Source organism: Anarhichas minor, unplaced genomic scaffold (genome assembly GCF_050575085.1).
Source record: "Anarhichas minor isolate MPS153535 unplaced genomic scaffold, ASM5057508v1 ptg000006l, whole genome shotgun sequence".
In the NCBI taxonomy this organism is placed as follows: Eukaryota; Metazoa; Chordata; class Actinopteri; order Perciformes; family Anarhichadidae; genus Anarhichas; species Anarhichas minor.
This window is the reverse complement of record NW_027466452.1, coordinates 5,223,141-5,247,278: the sequence shown is the minus strand read 5'-3', so window position 1 is coordinate 5,247,278 and position 24,138 is coordinate 5,223,141. Positions and strand designations below refer to the sequence as shown.

At 40.8% G+C, this 24,138-nt stretch overlaps 1 protein-coding gene across 1 annotated transcript in view; it reads right to left on the bottom strand.

The window, feature by feature from the left end:
* LOC142935525 (cadherin-18-like) overlaps positions 1–24,138 on the bottom strand; it is a 101,325-nt gene that overhangs the window by 38,091 nt on the left and 39,096 nt on the right. The window contains exon 3 of the mRNA XM_076079936.1: positions 23,189–23,308. Coding sequence (XP_075936051.1) covers positions 23,189–23,308 — 120 coding nt within the window. The remainder of the gene's footprint in view (positions 1–23,188; positions 23,309–24,138) is intronic.

The following is a 24,138-nucleotide window of genomic DNA, read 5'->3' as shown; positions in this document are numbered from 1 at the left end:
TGAGACAGTTTTTTATCAGGCCTGACAAACTGTGGTCGAGACAAAAGGTAATCCAAGACCCAAGCAATAGTTGTATTGTGCAGTTTAAAAGTCATACGTTTTTTAGCTAAAAGGTGCGGTTGGATTGTATTGAAAGCACTGGAAAAGTCAAAGAACATGATCCTAATAGAGCTGGTAGTTGTTGCAAGATGACTATAAATACTGTGGAGCAAAACAAGTAGTGCATCATCTACCCCTACACCCTTCCTGTATGCAAACTGCAAGGAATCTGAGACCTGAGACCTGTGACCTGTCTACTCAGGTGACCCAGGACAACCCTTTCAAAACATTTCATTATGTGCGGCGTCAGGGCTATAGGACTGAGGTTAGTAAGACTTTGAATCCTCACATTGTTTTTCTTTGTCATTGGAACTAAACAAGATGTTTTCCATATTACTGGAATTTTTGATGAAGATAGAAACAAGGAAAAGATAGAATGAAGGACTGAGTACAGCTGGTCAGCACAGACCTTAAGGGTGCGTGGATGGACACCGTCAGGGCCTGCTGCCTTGTTAACCTTAAGGCGCTTTAACTGCTGTCGAACCTCCTCAACATGTATTACAATAGCTGGGCTACAGTCCTCAGGACTACTCGGTGCAAGAGAAGAGAGGACGCTCTCGTGAGATACAGAGAAATCAAATTCATCAAACCTTGCAAAGAACTGGTTTGCTTCATTTACATTGATCCCAGCACCAGGGACGCTGGGAGAACTGGTCCCATAACCAGTAATAGATTTCATGCCGTTCCAAAGGCCCCTTGTGTTACTATTGGACATCTGTCCTTCAACCTTTTCCTTATATTTACACTTACCCTGTTTGATTATTGCTTTAATTCCTTTTGGGCAGTTTTAATCATATCTTTGTCGCTGCTGAGAAAAGCAGTTTTCTTCCTATTAATAACATCTTTGATCTCCTCACTCAAGGTTTGTTATTAGGGAAAGTTTGTATTTGTTTACAGGGACTGATAGACTCGACACAGTAATTAATATAACTGGTGACTTCATCAGAGATGCTGTCCAGATCATTGTCATCCTCTGGAAACACAGTCCAGTCAGTGCAATCAGAACACCCTCTTAACTTTTCACATGCATCCTCCGTCCACACACGAACAGTCTTGGACGTAATCAGCAGCTTCCGGATTAAAGGAGAGTAGTTGGGAGTCAATAATATCAAGTTATGATCCGATTGTCCAAGAGGGGGGAGCATCTTTGAAATAAAATTGTCCTTAATGTTTACATAAAACAAATCGATAGTTTTATCACCCACCCCTCGTAGGGAATGACACCATTTGTTTAAAAGAGGGTAGGGTGGCAGAGAGAGGGCAGGGATGTAAATCCCCATTTATGATAACCAGCGCGTCTAGAGAGGAGAGTTGCAGGTCATGGGTGACTCTGGATATGGTCTTCTTCAGCTGAAGAAGCTGCTGCCCACTATAGGAGATGACGAGTGGGCCTGTTTCGCTCCTAACTTGAAGTGTTTGAGCTCCAGAAAAGGATAAAACAAAGCCACAGAAGGCAAACTAAAGTGTGATTGTTAAGTACAACCATGGTTTCGTCGTCAAAGTTTGACCACGCTGATGAACATGAATCAGAAGGCATTAAAAGACATAAAAACACAGTTGATTTTTGGAGATTGGAGGGTAAGGTGGGAAAAAAGGGAGAACCTCACAAAAATACAAGGCGAGTTTCAGTATTGAAAGCAGTACAATCTTGACGTTTAGCGTAATAGAAACATGCGATGATGATGATAATGATGATTATATTTGCTTTCTTCAAAAAATCTGGCAAAGTCAGTGATGTTTAATATCTGTAAATGTATCCGTTCCCTCGACAAAAAGCCATTGGGATTCTTCCTTTGGATTTTGGATTATTTCAGAATAAAAGCTCTGTGGCAAACAACAGTTTATGATACTTACAGGTTTTATCCTTACCACTTTTATGATTTTTAAAGCATGAATGAATATGTTAGGCTATAATCAAGCTACACCACGGTCACATATGCATGAGTATATATAATGAAGCTGTAAAGGTGGACTAGTCGGCAAGATAATGTTTTGTAGTCTCATTTAGCCACTTGTTAACAATCGCCTTAAATAAGAAACGTAAAAGCTTCTACATTCACCAGAGGGGTATTTACTGGCCTGTTTCAAGTCGTAAAACAAAACGTTGCAATCTTGTGTTCACCACAGACCTTATTTCAGCCATCCAACCAAAAACACATTCAGAAAACACTTTGACTCGGTACGAGGGAACCAGAAGTGCAAAAATGCTGACTCGTACCCAACTCGTCTCTTCCCAACCACTTACCTACATACCACAGATGACATTAAATGTATCATCAATATATTGTGGTGATGTTTCTACAGACTGTTCGCCAACTGACAATAACCTAAACCCAACCAAGCTGTCAGTGCCTAAACCTGTTGAAACCCCACCTATCAGAGAGGTCTCGTCTCTCTGCTCTCCTCATCCAGTAAACACCTTTCAAATGACATCAGGATTCATAATAACTTCTCAGTTTTAAAAGGTTTCATTATTTGAAGTCTGTCTGACAGCTGACTGAGGAGAATACGGTGGCGTGCGGCAGCCCGACGGACTGTGCATTCCGTTCACTCCTAGCTCCAAACATTAGTCAGAAAAGAAATCAAAAAGTAATCAAATGTAAATTATTGTGTTACTTTCATTAAGTCAAGTAAAATAGTTACTTTACTTCTTACATTTTTAACAGGGAAACTAGTAATAGATTAAAATAAACCTTATAGCCCTGAGGGACTTGGTAATTTGGTCCGTCAGCCACTTTCTACCATTTTGACCAGACTTAAATATCTCAAGTATTGGACGGATTGCCGTGAGTTTGACCTGTAATAACGTTTAATGTAGAGCCATCAAGGTGAATTTGTCCAAAATGTTGGTTTGTGAGCAGATACCTTCAACAGTAGCTACTAAATTAAGAAGGTGAACATCGTAAACATGACACTTTCTAAACATCAAAAGGTTAAGACTTTCATTTCAGCATGTTAGCATTGTTACGTTAGCATTTAGCTCAAATCATCACTATTCTGCAGTAAGACTCACAGAGCTGCTAGCATGGCTCAAGAGTCTTAGTCTTGTTATAAGTGATTAATATCTACATGTTTTATTTAGTTATTATCATGGGTCTATATGATTTCTGTCATTTAATTCTGATTTTGAGAAACACACATTATTTTTTGTACAGTACTACTTGCCCCAGTTATGTTTTACTGTTAGTTGAGGGTAACTGTAGTGCTGTGAGTGTTACTCTTTAGCTATACATTTCTATTACACTATTGTTTATGCCTGGTATGTTGTAACTTTGGTGTGTGTGATTTCATGATGCTGTGGCTATGTGGAGCCTGAAGGAGGGAAGACTAGTCAAAATAACCTCACTTTGCAAAACGTCCACAGTTAGAAGGCCTGGACCTAAACTGGTACTAACAAGGACAGAATTCCACAGTACACACACACACACACACACACACACACACACACACCTCCCACATGAGATGCAGACAGTGTTTAGCCTGGAGGCTCTGCTCCACTGCATTACTCGCTTCAGAGGCTGACAAAGCAGAGAGCCATCTGGCCTTATCAGCCCCTTCAGACTGAGTGGAGAGACAGGGCGCAGGCTGGACAGGACAGGCAGCACACTTTATGCACCTGTATCGCAGAGTGACTGGGGGAGAGACACATAGAGACTGACAGAGACAAAGAGGATAAAAGGAAGGTTGATAAGTGCAGAGACTGGCGTGAGAGATGGGAACGGACTGGACTAGGGCCTGGAGGAATTCTGCCTGTGTGTTACAGGGATGGAGGCAGAGATCAGGAACACAATAGACACTATTTCAAACTCCTGGGATACATTTTCATTTGGTTTTAAAGACCAACACTAATAATTCTGTGTCACTATTGGATTCACCAGGCAGAAGACCTAAAGAGCTTGAGACAGCTTCGTGTCGAAACGAGAGCAGCCCAAATAGTACAAGGATTGTCTTCAGGGAAATATATTTGAATGTGAATTCTCCCCAATACAGCTTACTTGACATTATGGATGTAGCATTTTTCACTGTAATCCCTCACACACACAGAGTATGAGAGGGTACAGACAAGCTATACTTATCGAGGTTCAACTGATGTTTCTGCATCAAAGCTGTAGCAGTCTGTGCTAGTTCTTAGCACCATTTCATTTAACCAAAATTAAATTACATCCTTTCATTCAGCATTTGTCACCTGGTTACAGTGTTTGGACATACTAAGATTAGTTATAATGAGAGTTTAGCAAAACTAGGCATAAAATGAGTAAATCCAGATTCAAAATTAAAATAAATAAGTAAATACATCTGCATGCTGTCAGGACCCATAAGAAGGCTATAAAAGAGGGGGGGGGCTTCTCTGTATTCTGTAACAGAACCTTAAACTGACTACGTTTACATGCACCACATGCATGTAAACGTAGCATACTTTTACCTCCCTACATTTATGAGTAAATGAAATACAACAGCATAACCATGAATGAAACTAGCTCTAGTGAAGTTAGCTCTAGCATTAAAATTGATCTTACATGTTACTGCATCAATAACCACAATCTGATATCTAATTATATAACAATGGAACAATTTAAGAGCCTATTTGGCTGCACAAGGAGTACTTTTACTTTAACACTTAAAGGACATTTTCTAGATTATCTAACCTACTTGCATACTTTTTCTTATGTACGATTTTGAATGCAATACTTTTACTTACACTTAGTGTTGTTTAAGCTAAAGATCTTAGTATTTCTTCAGCACTGGTATTCATAATGACACTGGCTGAGTCACTTTCATCATTAGTGGGGAGTGAGTCACAACCTCTCATTGTCTTTCCTTCCCCTCCAGCCTCCTCTCTCTCTCCTCCTCTTGCTTTTTAAATTAATCAGCTATAGATGACTTTGTTTTAGACAGCTAAGTGGATTGTATCATTACGTTTTCTACCACAATTTACACGGGCTGTGCACCGCTCTACGTACACACAAAACAGACACTTTTTCATCCAATATCTCCTTGAAAAATGACCCAGTCTCTGAGCCCTGCAGCTGTATAATGGGCCTCCGTCCTCCGACCACGGATAGAGCAGTGGGATTGAGGCTTGGTGTGTTTCTGTTCCTCTTTGTAGTGGGAGCAGGAAAACAATGTTTTCATAACTCTGGTGAGCAGACTTTGCTATGGGTTTTGATGTTATTACACCACCTATTGTTGACTTAGATGAAGACTCCACCGCCCCTCTCCTTGGTCTTGTCAGCCTGTATAATGGAGAAATTATTGAGACTGACTTTGGGATCTGCGATGACCTCATCAAGCCAGGTTTCAGTCAGGGTGAGGATACAGGCGTCCCTGAAGGCTCTGAAGTCTGGCACACTCTGAAGTTGAGTTACATCTCGGACTATTAGGGGGGGGGTTGACAAAGCATTACAATAGTTCAGGCATGAGGAATTAAAATCATGAATGATTTTCTCTACTGCTGAAAGATAACATTGCTCTGATCTTAGCATGATTCTACCATTTTTGGGGTGTTTTGTCCAAAGCTCAGTGTCGAAGATAACACCCAGATGCTAAGCAGTGCCCAACATTTTAATACGGGGACCAAGCAGTGGCTGGACTTGTTTACAGAGGTTCTTGGGGCTTGATGATAAGTCTTTGTTTTGTCAGAGTTCAACTGCAAAATGGTTTGTGACATCCAGTCTCTCACATGGCTATGCAGCTCTCTAGTGTTGCATTCAGAGATGGAGAGATATAACTGTGTATCGTCTGCATAACAGTGAAATGAGGTGTTATTGTGACAGATCATGTGACCTAATGGAACAGATTTGGTCCAACAATAGACCCTTGAGGTAAATGGTAAATGGACTTGTACTTGTACAGCTCTTTTCTAGTCTTCCGAGCACTCAAAGTGCTTTAACACTACATGTCATCATTCACCCATTCACACCCATTCATACACTGATGGCAGGGGCTATCATGCCCATCAGGACTATGTAGTCATTCACACCCATTCATACAGATGGTGTCTTGCCCAAGGACACATCGACATGGACTGGAGGAGTCAATCTTCCGATTGAGGGACGACCGGCTCTACCTTCCAAGCCACGGTCGCCCCTGGCTACAAGTTGTCTGTGCAGTTGTGGAGATTAATGAATCAATTGAGAAATAATATTTCCTATTTGACAGATAAAGAATGTCATCCAACAGTATTTCTGTCATCATCATCATCACGATCATTTATATCTCCATCATCACATGCATGCTGCAGTCACCCTCCAGAGTTTGGATTGTAGGAGTGATGAGAGGCTAGAAAGAAACAGGGATGCTCAATTCCACTAAACTAAATAAGCAGTTTGATCCTCCATACTGTGCTTTACACGATGCACCTGAGCTCATAGAACCATATGCACTCAGGGGACAGGACTTCATTGCTGTGATGAGCCTTCATTTATGTGGTTTCTGCACATGATCAAAGTAGAAATAAACTGATGAATGCTGTCACATATAGTCCTGTTTCTACTATGGCTATGCATGACTTTCTTACGTAAATAAATACATTGTTGATTGATGTAACAGTGATTTAATCAATGGCCACCAGTGGAAGTTACTATTGCTGTTCCAAACATTCCTTGTGTATTTACGGAAATTTCAGCTATTGATAAGCATAAATGTCTTAATTAATTGGTGTCATCTGTCGTCTTTCACAACTGTGGTATGTAAAAGAGTGTTTAATGCTGCATGAATTGATTTTTGGCCAATAGGGGAAGAATAACTCCAAAATAATTGAGCAACATTATAATAAATTTGAAGTGAGGGAGTAAGTAACAGGACTCTAATAAGCCCGTCTAATTATTTAATTTGGCCTAAATTGAATGATTGGACGGGCTTCCTGCCTGACTACTTAAACCTGCCTGTCTACCTACATGCCTGCTCCTATTTGCAGTCTCAAATCAACAGTGATTTTGACAATGATTTACCTTCATAGGCAGACCAATATATTGCACAATATGTCTATCTAATATGTCTTCCAGCAAAGAAGAAAAGGTAAGAGTGAGGGAGAGCATGGAAAAGAACGGTTTAGACTGAAATATTCCTCTACACACATGCACACGCACATACACATGCACACACACGTTTTGTCACTCCGAATGTTTGTAATTCTCTCCACTTCAGAAAGTCCAAGGTTAGCCATCCTTTTCTCTCCTGATAATTCATGTGCTCAAACAAGCATGACGGCACAGAGCCAGTGCCCCGTTCCAAGGCCACCAGAGAGCTGCAGGAAAAAGGAAATTGCTGTATAATATCAGCACGGCACAGATAAGAGCAAAACAGAATGGGTGTTTGGTGCAGCTTATGACAAAAAGATGCATGGGTTGTCTTTTTTTTTTCCAGGGAGAGAATGCTTGTCTTTTCATACCCCTTATTGAATAAACTAATGTTCTATTCTTCTTCTATTTATTTTTCTTAATCATCTCTAATCTGCAGTGAAACAAAAAGATGGCTTTATGTCATGGGTCGTAAAGGTGCGTTTTGTCAGATTGAGGACAACAAACATCTTTGTGTCTGGGCTTTATTTACCTCGTCACGACCCACTAGTAGCTAATAGGATGATTATGTAGACTAGATAGATTCAGATCTTTATAGTTATTAGTGATTGAACGACTGATCTTAGGCACCTACTGCAGAACTACAACTTGATGTTCTTGGTGATGTTTAATAAACTGGACCTGCAGAGCTTAGTGACGTTCGTGTTTTCCACGATGAGTGTCAATTTATAAAGATGAAGTCGACTGGCGTGCCTGTTGCTAATCATGCACTGAATGCACTATTAGTTTGTTTATAATAATAGAAGTGTAGAGAGGGGATCCAACTCTTTACACATACAACCCTATGTTGCGATGAACAGCAATGACTCACATGTAAATTAGTGCTATCCCAATCATTTTCAGTAATGCACCTCTTCACTGTTTTCTTTTTATTTATTATACTATATTCATCCCGGTCAGGGGGAAATTGTATATAGCGAGCAGTGGGCTGCCATGACAGGTGCCCGGGGTACAGTGTCTTGCTCTTGTCCCAGCACGTCCCAGCCAAGGATCGAACTGCGCAAAACTGCTAAAATCTTTTGTTATGGTTCTTAATTTGTTGTCTTTTCATCTTTATTACTGGAGCACTTATGGCATATGACAGAATAAACTCATCGACATAAGAGGAGAAAGCTGGGGGATTGGATTAAGTTGTGGGGAGCGGACCGTGAGACAATCACAGCTGACCACCAAGCTAGACCTGCCCGACCAAACTCTATTGAAAGTTGAGTCGAGAGGGAGGAGAATCGAGATGGAAGCTAAGCTAACCCATCTAGGACCAAAGGCTACTCCACCACAGTCTGCTCCTGTCTAATGTCCTATCGCAGTAAAACTCAGATTAACCCAGCAACAGGAGGTCGGTGACTGTTGAGCCCACATCTTTACAGAGACCTGGCTTTATAGTGGCTTTATAGTGGCAATCCCTATCAAGCTGCACTTGACAGGAGGACCACATGACAGAGAGCAGGACTCCGGTGGGACGAGAGGAGGTGGACTCTGTCTACATCAATGATGCTTGGTGCTCAAACATAGTCAAAGTTGAAGGACAGTGTTTCACTGATGTAAATTCTAAGATGTAGGTCATATTGCCCAGATAATTGTTTTGTTGCTGCTGTATGTTCTATTTACATAATGCACTACTGTTATTTTTTTGTTTTTTTTGTATGATTTCTTTGTGAAACCCCATGTTGCATATTGATAAAAAATGATCCTTGAATCCTTGATTGTGAATATGATGGTGTCTTTATTCAGAATCCTCCTCTATGTATTGTCAATCTATGAATAGCTCTCCAGGCTTAGCAATTCACTGAAATGTTACAGCTTCACTCTGAGGCCTGATTGACTCAACTTTATCGAACTCACCTTTGAAGTTTTTCTCAGGCTTAGTTTCAAAAATAACACTTTACACCACATTTTCTCCTTTTGCAACAAACCTGAACTCCATAGTCCATTATGGAGAGAAATTTGACTCAAAATGGTCACAAATGTGTATTGCATGATCAACACATGAAAAATAAGATTTATAAATGTGGACGATTTTGTGTAATTTTGTGTATTCACTGCGTGTAAAACAGTTGCACCACAACATGAATAAATATTGATATTACACGTACATATTTTTTACTTTTAAACCACTGTAGCTGGTGAGCTAATGACTAACACCCTAACCAGCTGGGAACATGCTATTGCTAGCAAGTTGCATTAGCTCTCTGAGCAAGATGACTTGCCATTGATCCACTATCAAAAATTTGTGTCTAACTTTCCCAAAGTTGAACTTAACATGGACATTTTTTGCATATTTACTTCACCCACACAAGCAAATCACTGAATTGTACATGCCAAGCCAGAGCTTAGCCGATATGCTAACGTAGCCACAGTTTACTGACGTGATTAACTCGAGTTCACATCATCTGTTTCCTCCATTAAACTAGCCTAGGGTTAAACTAGCTCAAACTAATAGTCTAATTAAACAAACCTGCAGTAAATTCTACCTTCGTGAATGTTTCAACATTCTATTTAAAGAGTTTTAGATTAGTTTTCAGTTTTATTTTGGAGGGTGTAGTTTTTCGTGCTGAAGATTGTATTACATTATATTAAGTGGTGTTGCTAGTATTTAACCAGGCTTTATTAATGTAAATGGGCTGGAGAAAATATTAGAAACAATCTCACTATAACACAATACAAACAACGTCACTATAACTGCAGTTGGCAAAATGACCGTGACATTTAATCAACACCTAAAACAGATTTGAACCAAAGCTGAACATTATAAACGTCATGAAGGTTGAATATATCGCTGTTGTACACACATGGACGTGACATGCCCACATACACAACGTGCACTCATAAATTGATTTATTTGACATTGGACATGTTAAAACATCGTATATCAGTAAGGATTTCTTTAAAAGTATGTTTGATTAAGTTACTTAAACGGGTTTATTTACAATTGTATGTAAATTTACAGCAATGCAAGTGGCTTTAATGAATGTTTGCTAATGTGCAAATTAACAATGTATATTTACATTTACAACTATGTGCAATGCAATGTTTAAGTGCGCAGACTGAATATTTTGTATTGTCTTTTATTTTCAGTTTTCACCAGCATGTTAATGGGAAAGAGTGACAGTAAATGGTGAAACTTACTACGACTCTGTCTTTATTGGCTGCGGTTTGACTTGTTTAGTCAGAGTTTCGACACACTGCATGAGAACACTACATCTTCTGTGTGGCGTTTGCATTTTGGCAGTTTTTCCTTGTGTCTCCGGGTTCTCCTGCTTCCTCCCACAGTCCAAAGACATGTAGCTAAGGTTAATCGTCAACTCCAAATTGTCCATAGATGTTAACCTGGGAGTGAATTGCTGTCTGTCTGTATGTGTCAGCTCTGAGATTCTGGCGACCTGTCCCCCCCCCCCCGCAACCCTGAATATTACGGATAATGGATGGAGGTATTATAAGTATATTTTTTAAATGTTGTGAATTAACAGGATGAGGTGTAACAGTAACAGTAAATACATAATCTATTTACACATGTATTTATTGCAAGTATATTGTTAAGAGATTGTAGAAAAATATGAAAGCATTAAAGTAACCATCACAACATATAGCTTGTTATTAAATGTGATTTAAAATATAAACTGTTTTATTTCATGATAGAAGTGATTTAACATATAAACTGCTTAGACACTTTATATAGGGCTTCTGGTTCTAACAGGACCAAACTAGTTACAACCAGTTACATTCTGTTGCTAACTCTGGTACAAGATGTCTCCTGTATGTGTGACGCATGTGATTAGGGGATGTACTAGCCTCAGAGTAGCATAAAAAGAGGCAAAAAAACTGTGAGATTCGGCCTTTTTCCCCAGCGTAGAGACTGGGAGAGACTTCTTTAATAGACCCTTAGGGGTCTTACCCCCTCAGCGGGGAACCCTTCTGCTGTCTTCCTCCCTCAGAGATGGGATAGAAGACAGCATGAAAAAGAAACAAACCTCACAGCGAGAGCTGACTGAGAGAGGCTGTTTCATTGAATTTAATTTGTTCTATGTGATTGCTTTGGAAAAACATTAATACAACCACAGCTTTACCATTTGTAAGAGCCTGGACCCAAACTGAAGACTCTGGTGTTTTAGAACAATTTGACCCTCTTTCCCTGTCCATCAACCGTGTGATACAGACGTGACGACGGACTCTACCTGAGTAACTTAAAGGTGAGTATTCTGGGTGAAGACTTGGCAGTGTTAGCCATAAATGATGAAAAGTTCACAGTAGGCAATAGTAAAGCACAGACGTTCTACATAACTATTCATATTAGGTGTTAGGGTTACATCCCACTGAGAGCGCCCTAGGGCGTAGCCGTACAAGACTCTCAGGAAGACAATAATTCCGAAAAACGATTTAGCTACGGGGTGAGATAAAAGGCCTACGGTATTGTCCTGATACCTCCGTGAGAAAACTAACCCACACAGGTAGGACAGCCGTCAGGAGTGACCACCGTGTTAGGTGCGCAAACCTGTCCCGCTTTCCCCGGGCGGGATCCGTTCACGCTACAATATTAATAAAATGTAGTGAAGCAACATGATAAGATGTTTTAGATAAAATGAGGCATTGCAGTAAAAACTACAGTAAATGCACATTAAGTAGAAACCGTAGCCTACTTTCATGTTGTCCAGGCAGACGGGAAGGAGAGGGAAAAGAGAGCAAAGCAAGACAAAGCAACAGGTTGTCTCGTGCGTCAGTGAATTGGTCTACACATTCAAATCCTATTTATGACAATACACTATCTGCCTACACAAGACCCAGCTGAAAGAACTGCTAACTGCTTAATGTTGGCACACTAAACATTTATGATGTTACTTTAAATGTAGTGTGTTACAATTACAGGATTTACAGTTTGGACCCATAACTCATGAACAGATGAGGAAGCAGCAGGTGGTGTTCAATGATTTAATGGCACAAAACAAACCTACGGATTCAGTCCAAAATAGGCAGGCAACTCCAAAACAACAAACCAGGAACACAAAACACTGACACAGGTGGAACAAATCGGAGCAGAAGAGAATCCCAAAGGTAAGAAAACACACAAGGCAGGAAGTGAAACAATACATGACACATGGGGAGAGTAACTTTCAAAATAAAACAGGAAACCCAAGACAATGACATAGTTTATAAGGTACTCTAACTCTAACTGTGCTGGCAAGCAAATAGCACCTCGGTGCCCCTGTGCTATTTGTACGTACTTAAATTAGGTAATATGCAAACATTTGGCACAATATTGGCCACTTTCTATGCAAATGGACCTCATTGCAAAAAGGTTCCAATACCCAAAGATCACCGCTAATAGCCACACACAGTTACAGTGATATCATTAGTCTTCAGAGATTTGGTGGTAGCTGAAGCTCATTTGTATGGGCTGTCATGCCCAGACTTTCCAGCAATCATGGCATATTAAATCCCAAATACGGTTTGACTCTGTCCCGTTTCAATTTCTTGAATGCCTCTGCAGCTCATCCATCAGGACCTGTAGCTCTGCACATTACATTTGTCCCTTTCTCTCTGACATTGTTCTACCTACTTTGTTCTTGGCATAAAGGAAACGTGTATACTTTGCCACATGGTTATTGAATCAGACAAAAAAAAGGGCAAATTGCGCTCAATATATGTAATATTATTAGAGCAAATGTCTTGTGAATCGGACCTTGAGACGGGGCAGATAGTGATGTGCAATTCATGGTGCTTTCAGTGCCCGCAACCATTCTTTGTGAATGAATCCCCTTGTGTATGCGGAATGCAGGGTGGGTGACAAATATTGCCTCAGAGTCTCTATCTCACTTGTTGTCCGTGGTAATAACTGTTAATATAATAGCTCATGGTTATAAAACAGGGAGTGGCTTAATGAGTGGCTGAATATTTGGTAATTGGACGCATCATTTTGTTGTGGAAATGTTATTCCACTTCGCAACATGTTAACAAGGCTTTAGCATTCAGCAGCTAGCCTCTGTGGCACAATGCTGCCGAGTTCATGGCCAAAGCTTAGAATTCATTTCCTGTCTCTCTGTGTGTAAAGTATAAAGAGGAAACAATATCATTCTTATCATATTGATCAAGATGAAGAGTAGGTGGGAACACAATATATTACACGGTTTTCCAGTTAACAAAAATACAAAGAAAAAGAAAAGCACAAAGAGACCAACATCTTTGCCCAACCTGTCAGCCTTGTGGTCGTACTGTTTGCTCAGTCTCCTTTAAAAATGCAGGCGGCTGTGGCTCAGAGGTAGAGCAGGTCAGAAGGTCAGCTGTTCGATCCCCGGGTCCTCCAGTCCGCATGTCGAAGTGTCCTTGGGCAAGACACTTAACCATGAGTGTGCATGAATGATTCGATTAGAACTGATGAGCAGCTGGCAGCCTCTGCCTTCTATGTCAGCCTCTGCCATCGTGTGTGTGTGAATGGGTGAATGTGGACATGCAGTGTACAATGCTTAGGTTAAGGTTAGGAAAAGAAGAGCATGGTTGATTTGAACTAGAGTGACTAGCCATTCATGTGACGAGCGAGTGATAGACGAGTCACATAACTATTTATAGCTCAGCACAGTCTCACGGCACACTCAAGACTGTACTCTGATAATCCCTGACAAGAGCTTAACAGTACATGTCATGTACAGAAGACGGCCATAACGATGTCCATTCATTTGTTGGCTGCCTGTGTTCAGCAACCATCACACACACACACACACACACACGCACACACACTCTGTGACTGCTGCGGAAGGTGAATAAGAAAAGAGCAGATACAAATTATGAAGCAGCAATTAATATCTGCTCTCTGGAGCTGTGTAGGGACTGTAGTCAAACTTAAAGAGATTACTGGAAGTAAAGCTCACATGGCAATACATTGCCAGACCAGTGCTTCTCTCGTGTAGCAGAGTATGTGAGGGAGGTTATCTGGCTTTATGAATGCTTGTGTGCATGTGCTCTCACGGCTGACCTTGCCTACTGGGAGTCTCTGTAGACCACCTAGATGAGATAATGACATTAACTGTGTCTGACCTTGCTCTCAACTCCTAATGGAACCTCTCTCTAAATCACACTTATTTCCCTCTAAATAGCACTACTTCTTCAAAAGAGAGAAAATCACAAAATCCCTCCAGGGTGGGATGCAATTCTCTGCTGACAAGGAGACAGAGGAGAATAATGGGAGGTGGGTGAGGGAAGAGCAGAAGGAGATTGGAGAAATGGTATATATACCGATCTAACATAAAAGATGAATCTGGTATGGAGAATCCTTTATGTGTGTTCACATATTTGGCCAATAACGATAAACCTTGTATATCTGGGTGCATTGTATTGTCAAATGCTGTATTTTTCCCGTTCAATATATATGAGACATTTCCAGCACAGCTGCAGTGATGAATTCAGAACAACAACAATCAGAGGCAATCTTTGAGTTCTTGTTTACACAGGTTATGCCTTCTAACAAGCACTGCAGGCTCAGAGACGGGTATTGTTAGGATTATTCTGGCAGAAATCATGAAAATACAAGTTTTGTTAATGTTTAACTAGAAATAAACTGTAACTATTAATGAGACTGGATGAGGAATGGCTACTAACAGTTATAGATCATAATTTACAAAGCTACACATTGGGGCCATTTATTAGAGATAGACAGGGAGATTAAGGTTATGAGTGCACTGCTGCTCCCCGGAGCAGAAAAACACATGTGTTACAACAGTAATTACATTATCAATGACCCTGTTGTATTCAAGTGTCCCATTAGGCCACGACCAGTGTGGCAGTGAGCCAGCACTCACAACACCAGAAACTCAGGCACCCAAAACCAGCTATCATTCAATATCATTATTAACACCTGTGCTGTTCCTACTGTCACATGTCAAAATGTCTTCTTTGAAAAAGGCCAAGTGAACATACTTGTCACATTCGAAGTTGACTCGTCACATTATTCTGGGCGTGAGACACTTCCAGACCTGCTCAAGTCAGGGGAATGGACGGACTGCTGTGAGAAATTTGCTCCGAAAATTGCCAAACTTCAGATTAATAGCGTGTGGTCTTTAAATCACATGATTTAAAGACCCACTAATTTCACCTATTAGTGGGAGTCATAAACAATGTAGTCGTAGAACAACAATCAGTCTCCTCCTGTCTGTCGCGCTGCTTGACTTCCACCATTACGGGTAAGAGCACGTCTGTCATCTCATCAATCGGGACATTCTTTTGCCAGAAATGAGTATCTTTCTCTCAGGTGCCTGCTATCCAGAGGAAACCCATGAAAATATCTGTTTTGGGATTGCATAGGTAAGCCCCAGTGTCCACCTTCAGCTGCCTTCACCAATTCATTCTGCACACCATTAATTGTTACTTTTTTAGCACTCAATGATACAATATACAAGCAACATTATCCTTCCATTCACGTCATTTTTAGCGTAGGTTCGCGTCAATATCCCCATCAAACAGCCATCTATTCGGACAAAATCGTAAACAACCACGTCCAAGTTTCAGTTAGCCCGCAGCAGCAGACAAAGCAACAGGAGGCCAAAAAACTTCTCCGCCGAAGCCGCACCTGAGATCCTGCTCTCTGTATTCCAAAAGACGTCCAGAAGAGTGAGTCCATCAAGAATCAACATCTCTCCCATCACCTCCATCACAAAAAACAGGGCGTGGCAACCACGGACAGGGCATCACTGTTGCCAGAGTTCTCCTACTCCATCGCCTCCGAGGATCTCCCGCCATCGACTCAACTACTCCGGTAACATTACATGGTCGCAGCATAACCACGCTCCAGCAAGGTCCGCCTCGGCTGGTCTTACACAAGAAATTCAAAATCGGGCCGTAGCTATCCTCAAAGACGCTGAAAGATAAAGGGATTCCTTTTCTCAGAACAAGAAACAAAGCAATAGATTCAACGCTTTTATATCAGCTCCTCGTATTCATCGCTACGTCTACACCAGGTCTTTTCCGGATGAACACCAAACCACATCAAACATCTGCGCACTCGTTAAAGGTACAATTCACCCAAATCCTCGAGCCCAAAGACATTAGTGGTGGGACGTCCGATTCTTTCACAGAATACGTTCCTTTAAGTGAATGCGTGTTAACCAGGCGGCAACCTCCGGTTCCAAAAATGAAGCCAATACCAAAGTGCCTTAAACTTGCATTATCTATACTGGCCATCAGGGCCATCAAGTATTCACGATCGACAGCTATTGCTGCCATCTGTCCTCACTCGTTCAATCAGTGCCGTCGCCACACTACGTAACACTATCGATGCATCATCTTAATGCTCCAAGCGTAATATATGTCACTCCTTCATAGCAAGTTGCTAGCAGATTACAACTTTAAACTCATAAATTGACTAGAGTCAACGACATCCCAACTCCGGCAACGGTATCATCCGAGGAGCATGTAAATGCGCCATTAACCTGCCATGCCATCTGTCTCGACTCGAGTTCGATTTGATCTGTTCACTGCTTGTTCATTTAGTGCTATTGAAGCCTCAAGTAATACTATCAACGTGTAGTTTAAATGCTCCGCACAATAATATACAACACGTCTTTGTAGCTTCCACCTTGTTACCATATTTCGACTCAAAGCTCATTAACTCAGAAGTTAAGTTAAAGAATTAGGTCAAAACGTCATCCAAACATATCGAATAGACTCCGATTCAATAGGTGCTCGCTCGTTAAATTTGTGCCGTGACTGCACTACATAACGTATATATGTATTCATATAACCTACATAGTTAGGCTACGTAAGCCGGTACAAAGATGCAGAAATTGAGGAGCAGGACCACTCCTCAAACGTGCCACTTCCTTTATATCCATAAATACGATCCTCCTGTTCCGCTCTCACATTCAGTGCTCCTCCTGTCCTCTACGTAGGGTCCTGAGGGGGTTCGCCGAGCCCGGGTGCTAAGGTCGATTCCCTACCGAAGCTCCCCACATCTCATTTCGGCTAACCGAACGAGCTAGACAAAGTTCAAGCCTCGCATCTCAATCACGTTTACCTTTAATAAATCTGTTAAATGCTTCTGTTTGATAGTGTGGTCCTTGCTTGTGAAATGCTTGTTAATTATTAATTAGCATCAACCCCACTTCCATAGGAAAATGGATTGTATCCCCCCGATTTGACTGGCGTGATGATGGCAACGCTTGCCAGAAGAGGTTGAATTCTGCGTGTCTTTCTTCACCACACTCATTGCGGCTTGGTTAAGTGGAATTCCAAGTGGTCCCAGAATTCAGCTGGTCCCACCTGCCTGGGCAACGAGTCGGAGGACCGATAAGAGAAGCAAGAGATCAACAGGAATACGAGTCAGGATAGGATTTTAATGGAAGCCAATTGGGGACTGAATGAAAATGCAATAATTCCAATTTTCATGTACTCATATAGGTGTACCATATTCAAATTGAAAAACATGTAATTTTCAAAGTCCTATCCCGTTGTACATTGACAATATTCATATTTTATTTCCAATATATAAAATCTAACTTGATTTTCCATTTATTCAAGTTAAATTTAAAAAGAATTCAAGAAAAAATGCAATTATTTAACAATTTTAAAATGAAAATGGCATCTGACATTTTCATTTTCAAAGACTTAACAATATTCAAACGCAATAAGTGAAACTTGCCCCCAGTCTATTGCATTTGCTTGTCACTACGCCATTTGGATGTCAAATTGAAAATGAAAATGCAGTCAGTTCTCTCATCAAGGCAGTTGTTCAGTGAGGACATCAATCATTCTCTTTTGGCAGGACACCATAGGCCACCTACCACAACCTGACATTCTCCCCAGGTAAGTAGGTGAACGAGGAAGTAACTGAAGAGCGGATTCAATTTATATTTTTTGTACTTGGTGTGGTGACATAAGCTCTGTTTCGCTTATTGCATTTGAATATTGTCCACTATACAGCAGGTGAAATGACAAATGCCACCTAATTTTAACTTAAATCATCCTTTCACAATAATAATAATAATCAATCCCTTATTAGTCCCGCCGTGGGGAAATGTGTTCTCTGCATTTTACACTGTACAGCAGGGTACGACTTTGAAAACGAATTGACAACATCTTTTGCGTTTTCCTTTTGATGCTGTAATAGAATGTTCATCTGAGTGGAAATGTGTCGGGGGCACAGTGTTAAGAGTCCATTGTTTGAAATAAAAAACATCACAGAAGCATCAAACCATCATAAAACGTATAGTAAGAGACATTGGACATTGACAAAATGATAGATTAAAGTGCTTAGTGCTAAAGTGTTTATTTATTTATTGCACATTTCTGTATTGCAAGATGAATGAAGTTCAGCATATTGCCTTGACATTTTGGTTTCTTTTGTACTTTTTCACAGTGTAAATGGTAAATGGACTTGTACTTGTATGCACTCTTCTAGTCTTTCCGACCACTCAAAGCACTTTAACACTACATGTCATCATTCACCCATATTCATACACTGATGGCAGGTGTCCATGCAAGGTGCCACCTGCCCATCAGGACTGTCTAACATTCACACACATTCACACACCGTAGGCACGGCTACCTACCGGAGCAATTTTGGGGTTAAGTGTCTTGCCCAAGGATACATCGACGTGCGACTGAATATGGGACAGAAACAGGTCCCACTCTTTACAGCATTGTTCAGCGTACATTGACGATGCCTAATTGCACTGATACGATTAAATTCTATTCTATGTCATAGCAGTATCGACCTTAAGGGTGCTGATATGAGCTAACCTCAGCCATCATAAGTTGTGGTCATACCAAATGCTGTCGAAGCAAACCCCTGAGTGTATTCAATTCACCAATTGTGCCTTTTACATTATATTACATTTATTAGGCGCCTTTGTCCAAAGTGACTTACAAAGTGCATTTATACCACGTAAAAGCAAGAGCCCTTCTTCTAACAAATTGAAGTTGAGAGATGCGGACCAGAGTTACTGTGGTCAGTCAGCACGTTGAACATTGGTTCTTAGTGACAGACAGAACTGATAGTGTCTATGTTGCTCAGTATCCTCAGCGTTCCAGCCTTTCTATACCCAGTTTGCGTGCCATGTGTGCAACCTTTGGTGTGAACATACTTGCTCCCTCATGCATGCAGTAGTTGCCATTGGACTGTGCAGCAAACAAACTGGAAAGCCAACTGGAGGTTTGTGGGTATACCCACAGATTCCTCTGAACAATGCTGATGGTTTGGTGCCACAAAATGCATGGTGCCCTTGATCCTTTGTCAGATCAGATCTTCACTGACTTCTGACTTTTTACCCAGTTGATGCTGTGATCAGTTTTAGTCTGGTCCCCATGCATTGCTCCCGACAGCGATTGCATGTTATGTCATACTCCATCCCAGTCTCCCTCTCAGGGGTGGTTCTGCTCTTAGGGTCTGATCTTGTGGGTATTGAATAGTTTGTGATAAGTGCTGAATCCTTTCCTCCAGCTAGATTTTCTGACATAAGGTTAGGATCAAGTTGTCCCTGTTGAGTCTGCCCTGGTATTTTGGGGTTGGGAGTCTCATCATCTAATTATGAAACTGGAAGGCTGGTGTGCACCCAAAAGCAAACCATTCAAAGCCTGTAGTGCACCAAGTAGAGACTCATGTTACTGAACTCCAAAGACTTACAACTAACAACTAATAAGTCTGTCAGAGTACATTGAGTTGTTTAATACATAGTCATTAATAAGGGGAGCAGCTGTGTGGTTGAACTGTATTTAGCCCTTTGCTGCTAAGAATATTGTTTATTTTATACATATATACATATTCATTTATTTGCATTTGTTGTTCAAATTGTAATAGTATAGTCTACAATAGTGAGTTATTTAAACACAAATAATAAAGCAATGCTGATTCTTTTCTTATTAATTGTTTTTTTCTTTCATAAAATAATCAAAAAGATAAGATAAGAGTATCGATAAGGAACCAAACCGATAAGAGTACTAGTATCGATAAACACAGTGTGTACTTTGAGAGTGAATGTCCAATATTATTCATCATGACCTATTATGCCGGAAGCATAATAATGGAAACACAATACGTGCAAAACAACCAGATTCACTTTAAGGCTGTCTCATTGTGATGCTTTTTGTCAACAGAAAAACACACATAAAGTAAAGGCACACAGATAGGGAATCTTGTGAAACCTCTTTTCAGTCTCCATTTAATTCCATTCACATTGAGTAGAATATGCGATGACAAGCACTCTCACTGTGAACACTTTGATATTCTCTGTGTACTGTCTCCACAAGGCCTTTCTCTTGCACCTCTAATGGACACAGTATCACGTCTGGGAAAGCGTTTGTTGGGAGAGACAGGCAGGGGGGGGGGGGGGGGGGGGCTTTATTACGTGTCTTTAATGAAAAGACACGTAATGCTTACTTCTCTTCACATGTCCAGGTGTGTGTGGATTAAAAACTGCCGTGTGTCCCGTGAAACTACAGTGTCAAATTCAATCTCTTATGAATTGAGTTTAAGGCATACTATTCTAAAACATGCTGTAGATTACGAGTTATAGGCTCAGCCTGATCCAGGACTTTGTAAACAACATATCATGGTGCTGGATGGCTCCAAAAACGTAGACATTTCAGTCACAGAGCCACTATGGGAAGAATGTTAGAAATAAACAGACATCGGAATCTTAAAAGGGTTCTATTCTGCCACTGGTGGCTGGATGATTTGAGTTTTCGTGAACAGGGGAAATTAGAAATAAAGGCCTGGTTCTCTGTGCCACTGAAATACAATGAAATCAAATAAAGGCCCTGGCCACTGTTCCAGAAGTATATCATCCAGCCACCAGTGACAGCACTAAACACACTGACGAGCAGCACTCCAGTCAGTGAGCAAAGAAGCAGTCCTGCATCATCTTTAATTCAAGATGATTTGCAATGACTTTAATTGAACTACTGAGTTGGAATAAATCATGCGTTCGTTGCTACTTTAAGCTGCCTGACATCGTTTTTGTCCCAACTTGTAGATCGCTAAGATTTCATTGTAAATTGTATGAATACATCTGTGGCTGAAATGTCCAAGCAAAACTGACTAGACGTGTTACTGATAAGAAATGTTGCCATGGGCAGATTTTGTCGGAGGAAGTCATTTTGAAAACAATGACTGGAATCTGAGTTTTTACAGATTCAAATTTGTATCACATTCCTTCCTGGCAATATGGTTGTTATAGACAAAAGCCTATGGGAATAATTTGACCAAGGATTAGTGAAGATGGTGTAACGTCAAAGGTACAAAAGGTAAATTAATTCATCCATAGTGCATCATCCCAATCAACCAAGGCTGGTTAACAAAGTGAAGGAACTTGGATACTGTCACAACTGGGGGTGGACAAACGTCTGGTGCCGAGGTAAATCAGGCAGATTACACAGCTGTGGAAAAGGTATAACAAGAGCCAAAGTGCCACCCACTAGAAGGGGTAGGACGGATAATTGAGCATCACGATGACAGGTCTAGAAGAACAGCACCCAACAACCTGGCTGCACCACCACTGGGCTGATTGCTGTGTCAACTATATCTAGAGCTATATCGCATGTGTGAAAGTCACAGTAAAAAGGTGGTGAGTGGGAGTGAACATAGAATTAAATTTGTGACAGTAGAGAGAAGACAGAAAATGAGAGTAAGAATGGAAGACATCCGAAAAGGTCCCCTGCAGGACACAAACCAGTGCCATTCATTCATCCTATTGTTTCTGCACTGTACGTTTGCTCTGGTTTATGCTCTTAGATGCTTGTTTAAAAAAGGAGATGCACTTATGACTTCTGGTGACTAGCAGTTCTCTTGAATACCTATGTTGAATACACTTACTGTAAGTCGCTTTGGATAAAAGCATCTGCTAAATGACTGTAATGTAATGTAATGTATTCAGGGGCCTTCACTTCATGGAGACATTGCACTCTCAAATGGAAGTGAGCCGTCCCCATCCCTCTGCTGGTATGAGACATTATATCAGACAGGTCAGGTATTCAGAACTCGAGTGGCATCTGCGATGTATATTATTCATGTGTGACTTTTTGCAGGCCATGCTCAACAATCTAGTGTTAGGTCATGTGCAGCTGTTTTTGTATTATATTGCAATTTGGCATTGCATGCAAGACTGTACCACTTTGAAACGTGATGAAAATGCAAAACACACTGTAGGAAGTCTGTTGGGGTTCTGACAACCGACAAACATTTTGGAGAAATTGATATTGACAAATACAACACATTGACTTTATGTGTTTGTAGTTACAAGTTAGATCAGATCAGATCTCTGCATGAACGTTTCATGAATGAGGACAAATCTATTGGATCATAGTGAATTTCTTACACATGATACCCTGGTTTTCTGTACATCGACTAATGAACCGGACACTATTACCACTTTCAATGCATTAACAACCACATCATCCCAGATTCTGAGCAAGCTATCCCCTAACATAATCTAAGGAGTTTGAATTCTCTAACCTTATCCATAGTGTAGTTTCCTTGGTAGTTACTGTTGCAATAACTAGTTGGAAAACATTGGTGGGGAATATTTGGCACATATATTTTTAAAACTTATAAAGTATTTTCCCTTCATCCTTAAAATCAGTCCATAGTATGTATGTTCCTGGTAAAACTATGACTAGGAAACAAGTAACAGCAGGGCTTCCTGATAATTACTGAGCCAAACCAAGTCAGCAACCTTCATTACAGCTGCTCTTTCACCAAAAACAATGGAGCAGGTGGAGGCTGTCATTTGAAGGGCCGCCCCCACCTGTGACACTTATACCCTAAAATATCTGGCTCTGCTGCTGAAAGCACTTCAGAGGAACTCACCACCTGCATCATCAAACATTTAGCTCGGACAACAAAGTAAATCCACTTTGCTTTTGGCAGCATCATTTAGCTAGTTAATGGCACTGCACATGAAAGGTGATTCCTATCGTCCTTTGTTTGAACTTTCCCTTTGTTTGAACTTTCCCTTTGTTTGAACTTTCCCTTTGTTTGAACTTTCCCTGGGCAGCAGTCAAAATGTCTTTAAAGTGAGCTCAGAAGTGTTTTCTACCTGTCTTGGGGTCAACAGAGAAGTAGGGCTGTCCCTCCAGGACGCTGTAAACTATCTTGGCGCTGTTCCCGTAGGTCGGATCATCTGCATCTGAGGCTGTCGCTTGCAAAACTGACGTTCCTGCACAGAGAAGGGAACACATGTTAAGTGATCAGATGGTGAATAGCCACAACAACAGACCACCACAAAGAAATAAAGAGAGGAAGAGTTTGTGAATACTGACCAAAATAAAAGCCGACATCTTTCGTACTTTTATGAACATAATATATTTGAGAGAAAGTTACTTCTCGACCTTTGAACTACAAAGAAGAATTTCATGGGGAATATATCTCATTATTGTGGCCATTTTGAACCACGCATCATGCTCACTTTTACATTGCCACCTCAGCAACATATAGAATTATTCTATACATTTCAAATAAATTATTTTGAACACCTTCGCCTTTAAGTGCAAAGAAAAGAAAACATAGAGAACAGTCCCCTGGATTCGCTATGGGAGCAGCAGAGCATGCTATAACACACAGGATGTATCTACATTATTTTGTTCTAACTAAACCCAAGTAAAGTATGTACAATGCCCGGTAATCCAGCGGAACATTATGAGGAGTACACAGATGAGGAGCTACATCAAATGGGAGAGGAGGCATGATGAATGGAGGCAGTGACAGAAAGGCAGCAAGAAGACGTAACTGGTGCTGTTCCTACAGTCAGTGCTCTCCTGAGCCCACTTAGGAGGAAATACTTTGCTGCAGAGAGTGTGACCTGTTGGCGACAGACACCGTCCACTGATGAGAGTGATTCCAACTGTGTAGCTATAACAAAAGTGTGGCTCTGATCAACATTGCCGTTTCACTCTCCACGTGGTAAGCAGCAATAAGCGATGATACGTTCGTGATTCTAGGGGCCATGTTTATGGGATTACTTTTGTAGAACAAAGAGACAAGTGTTAA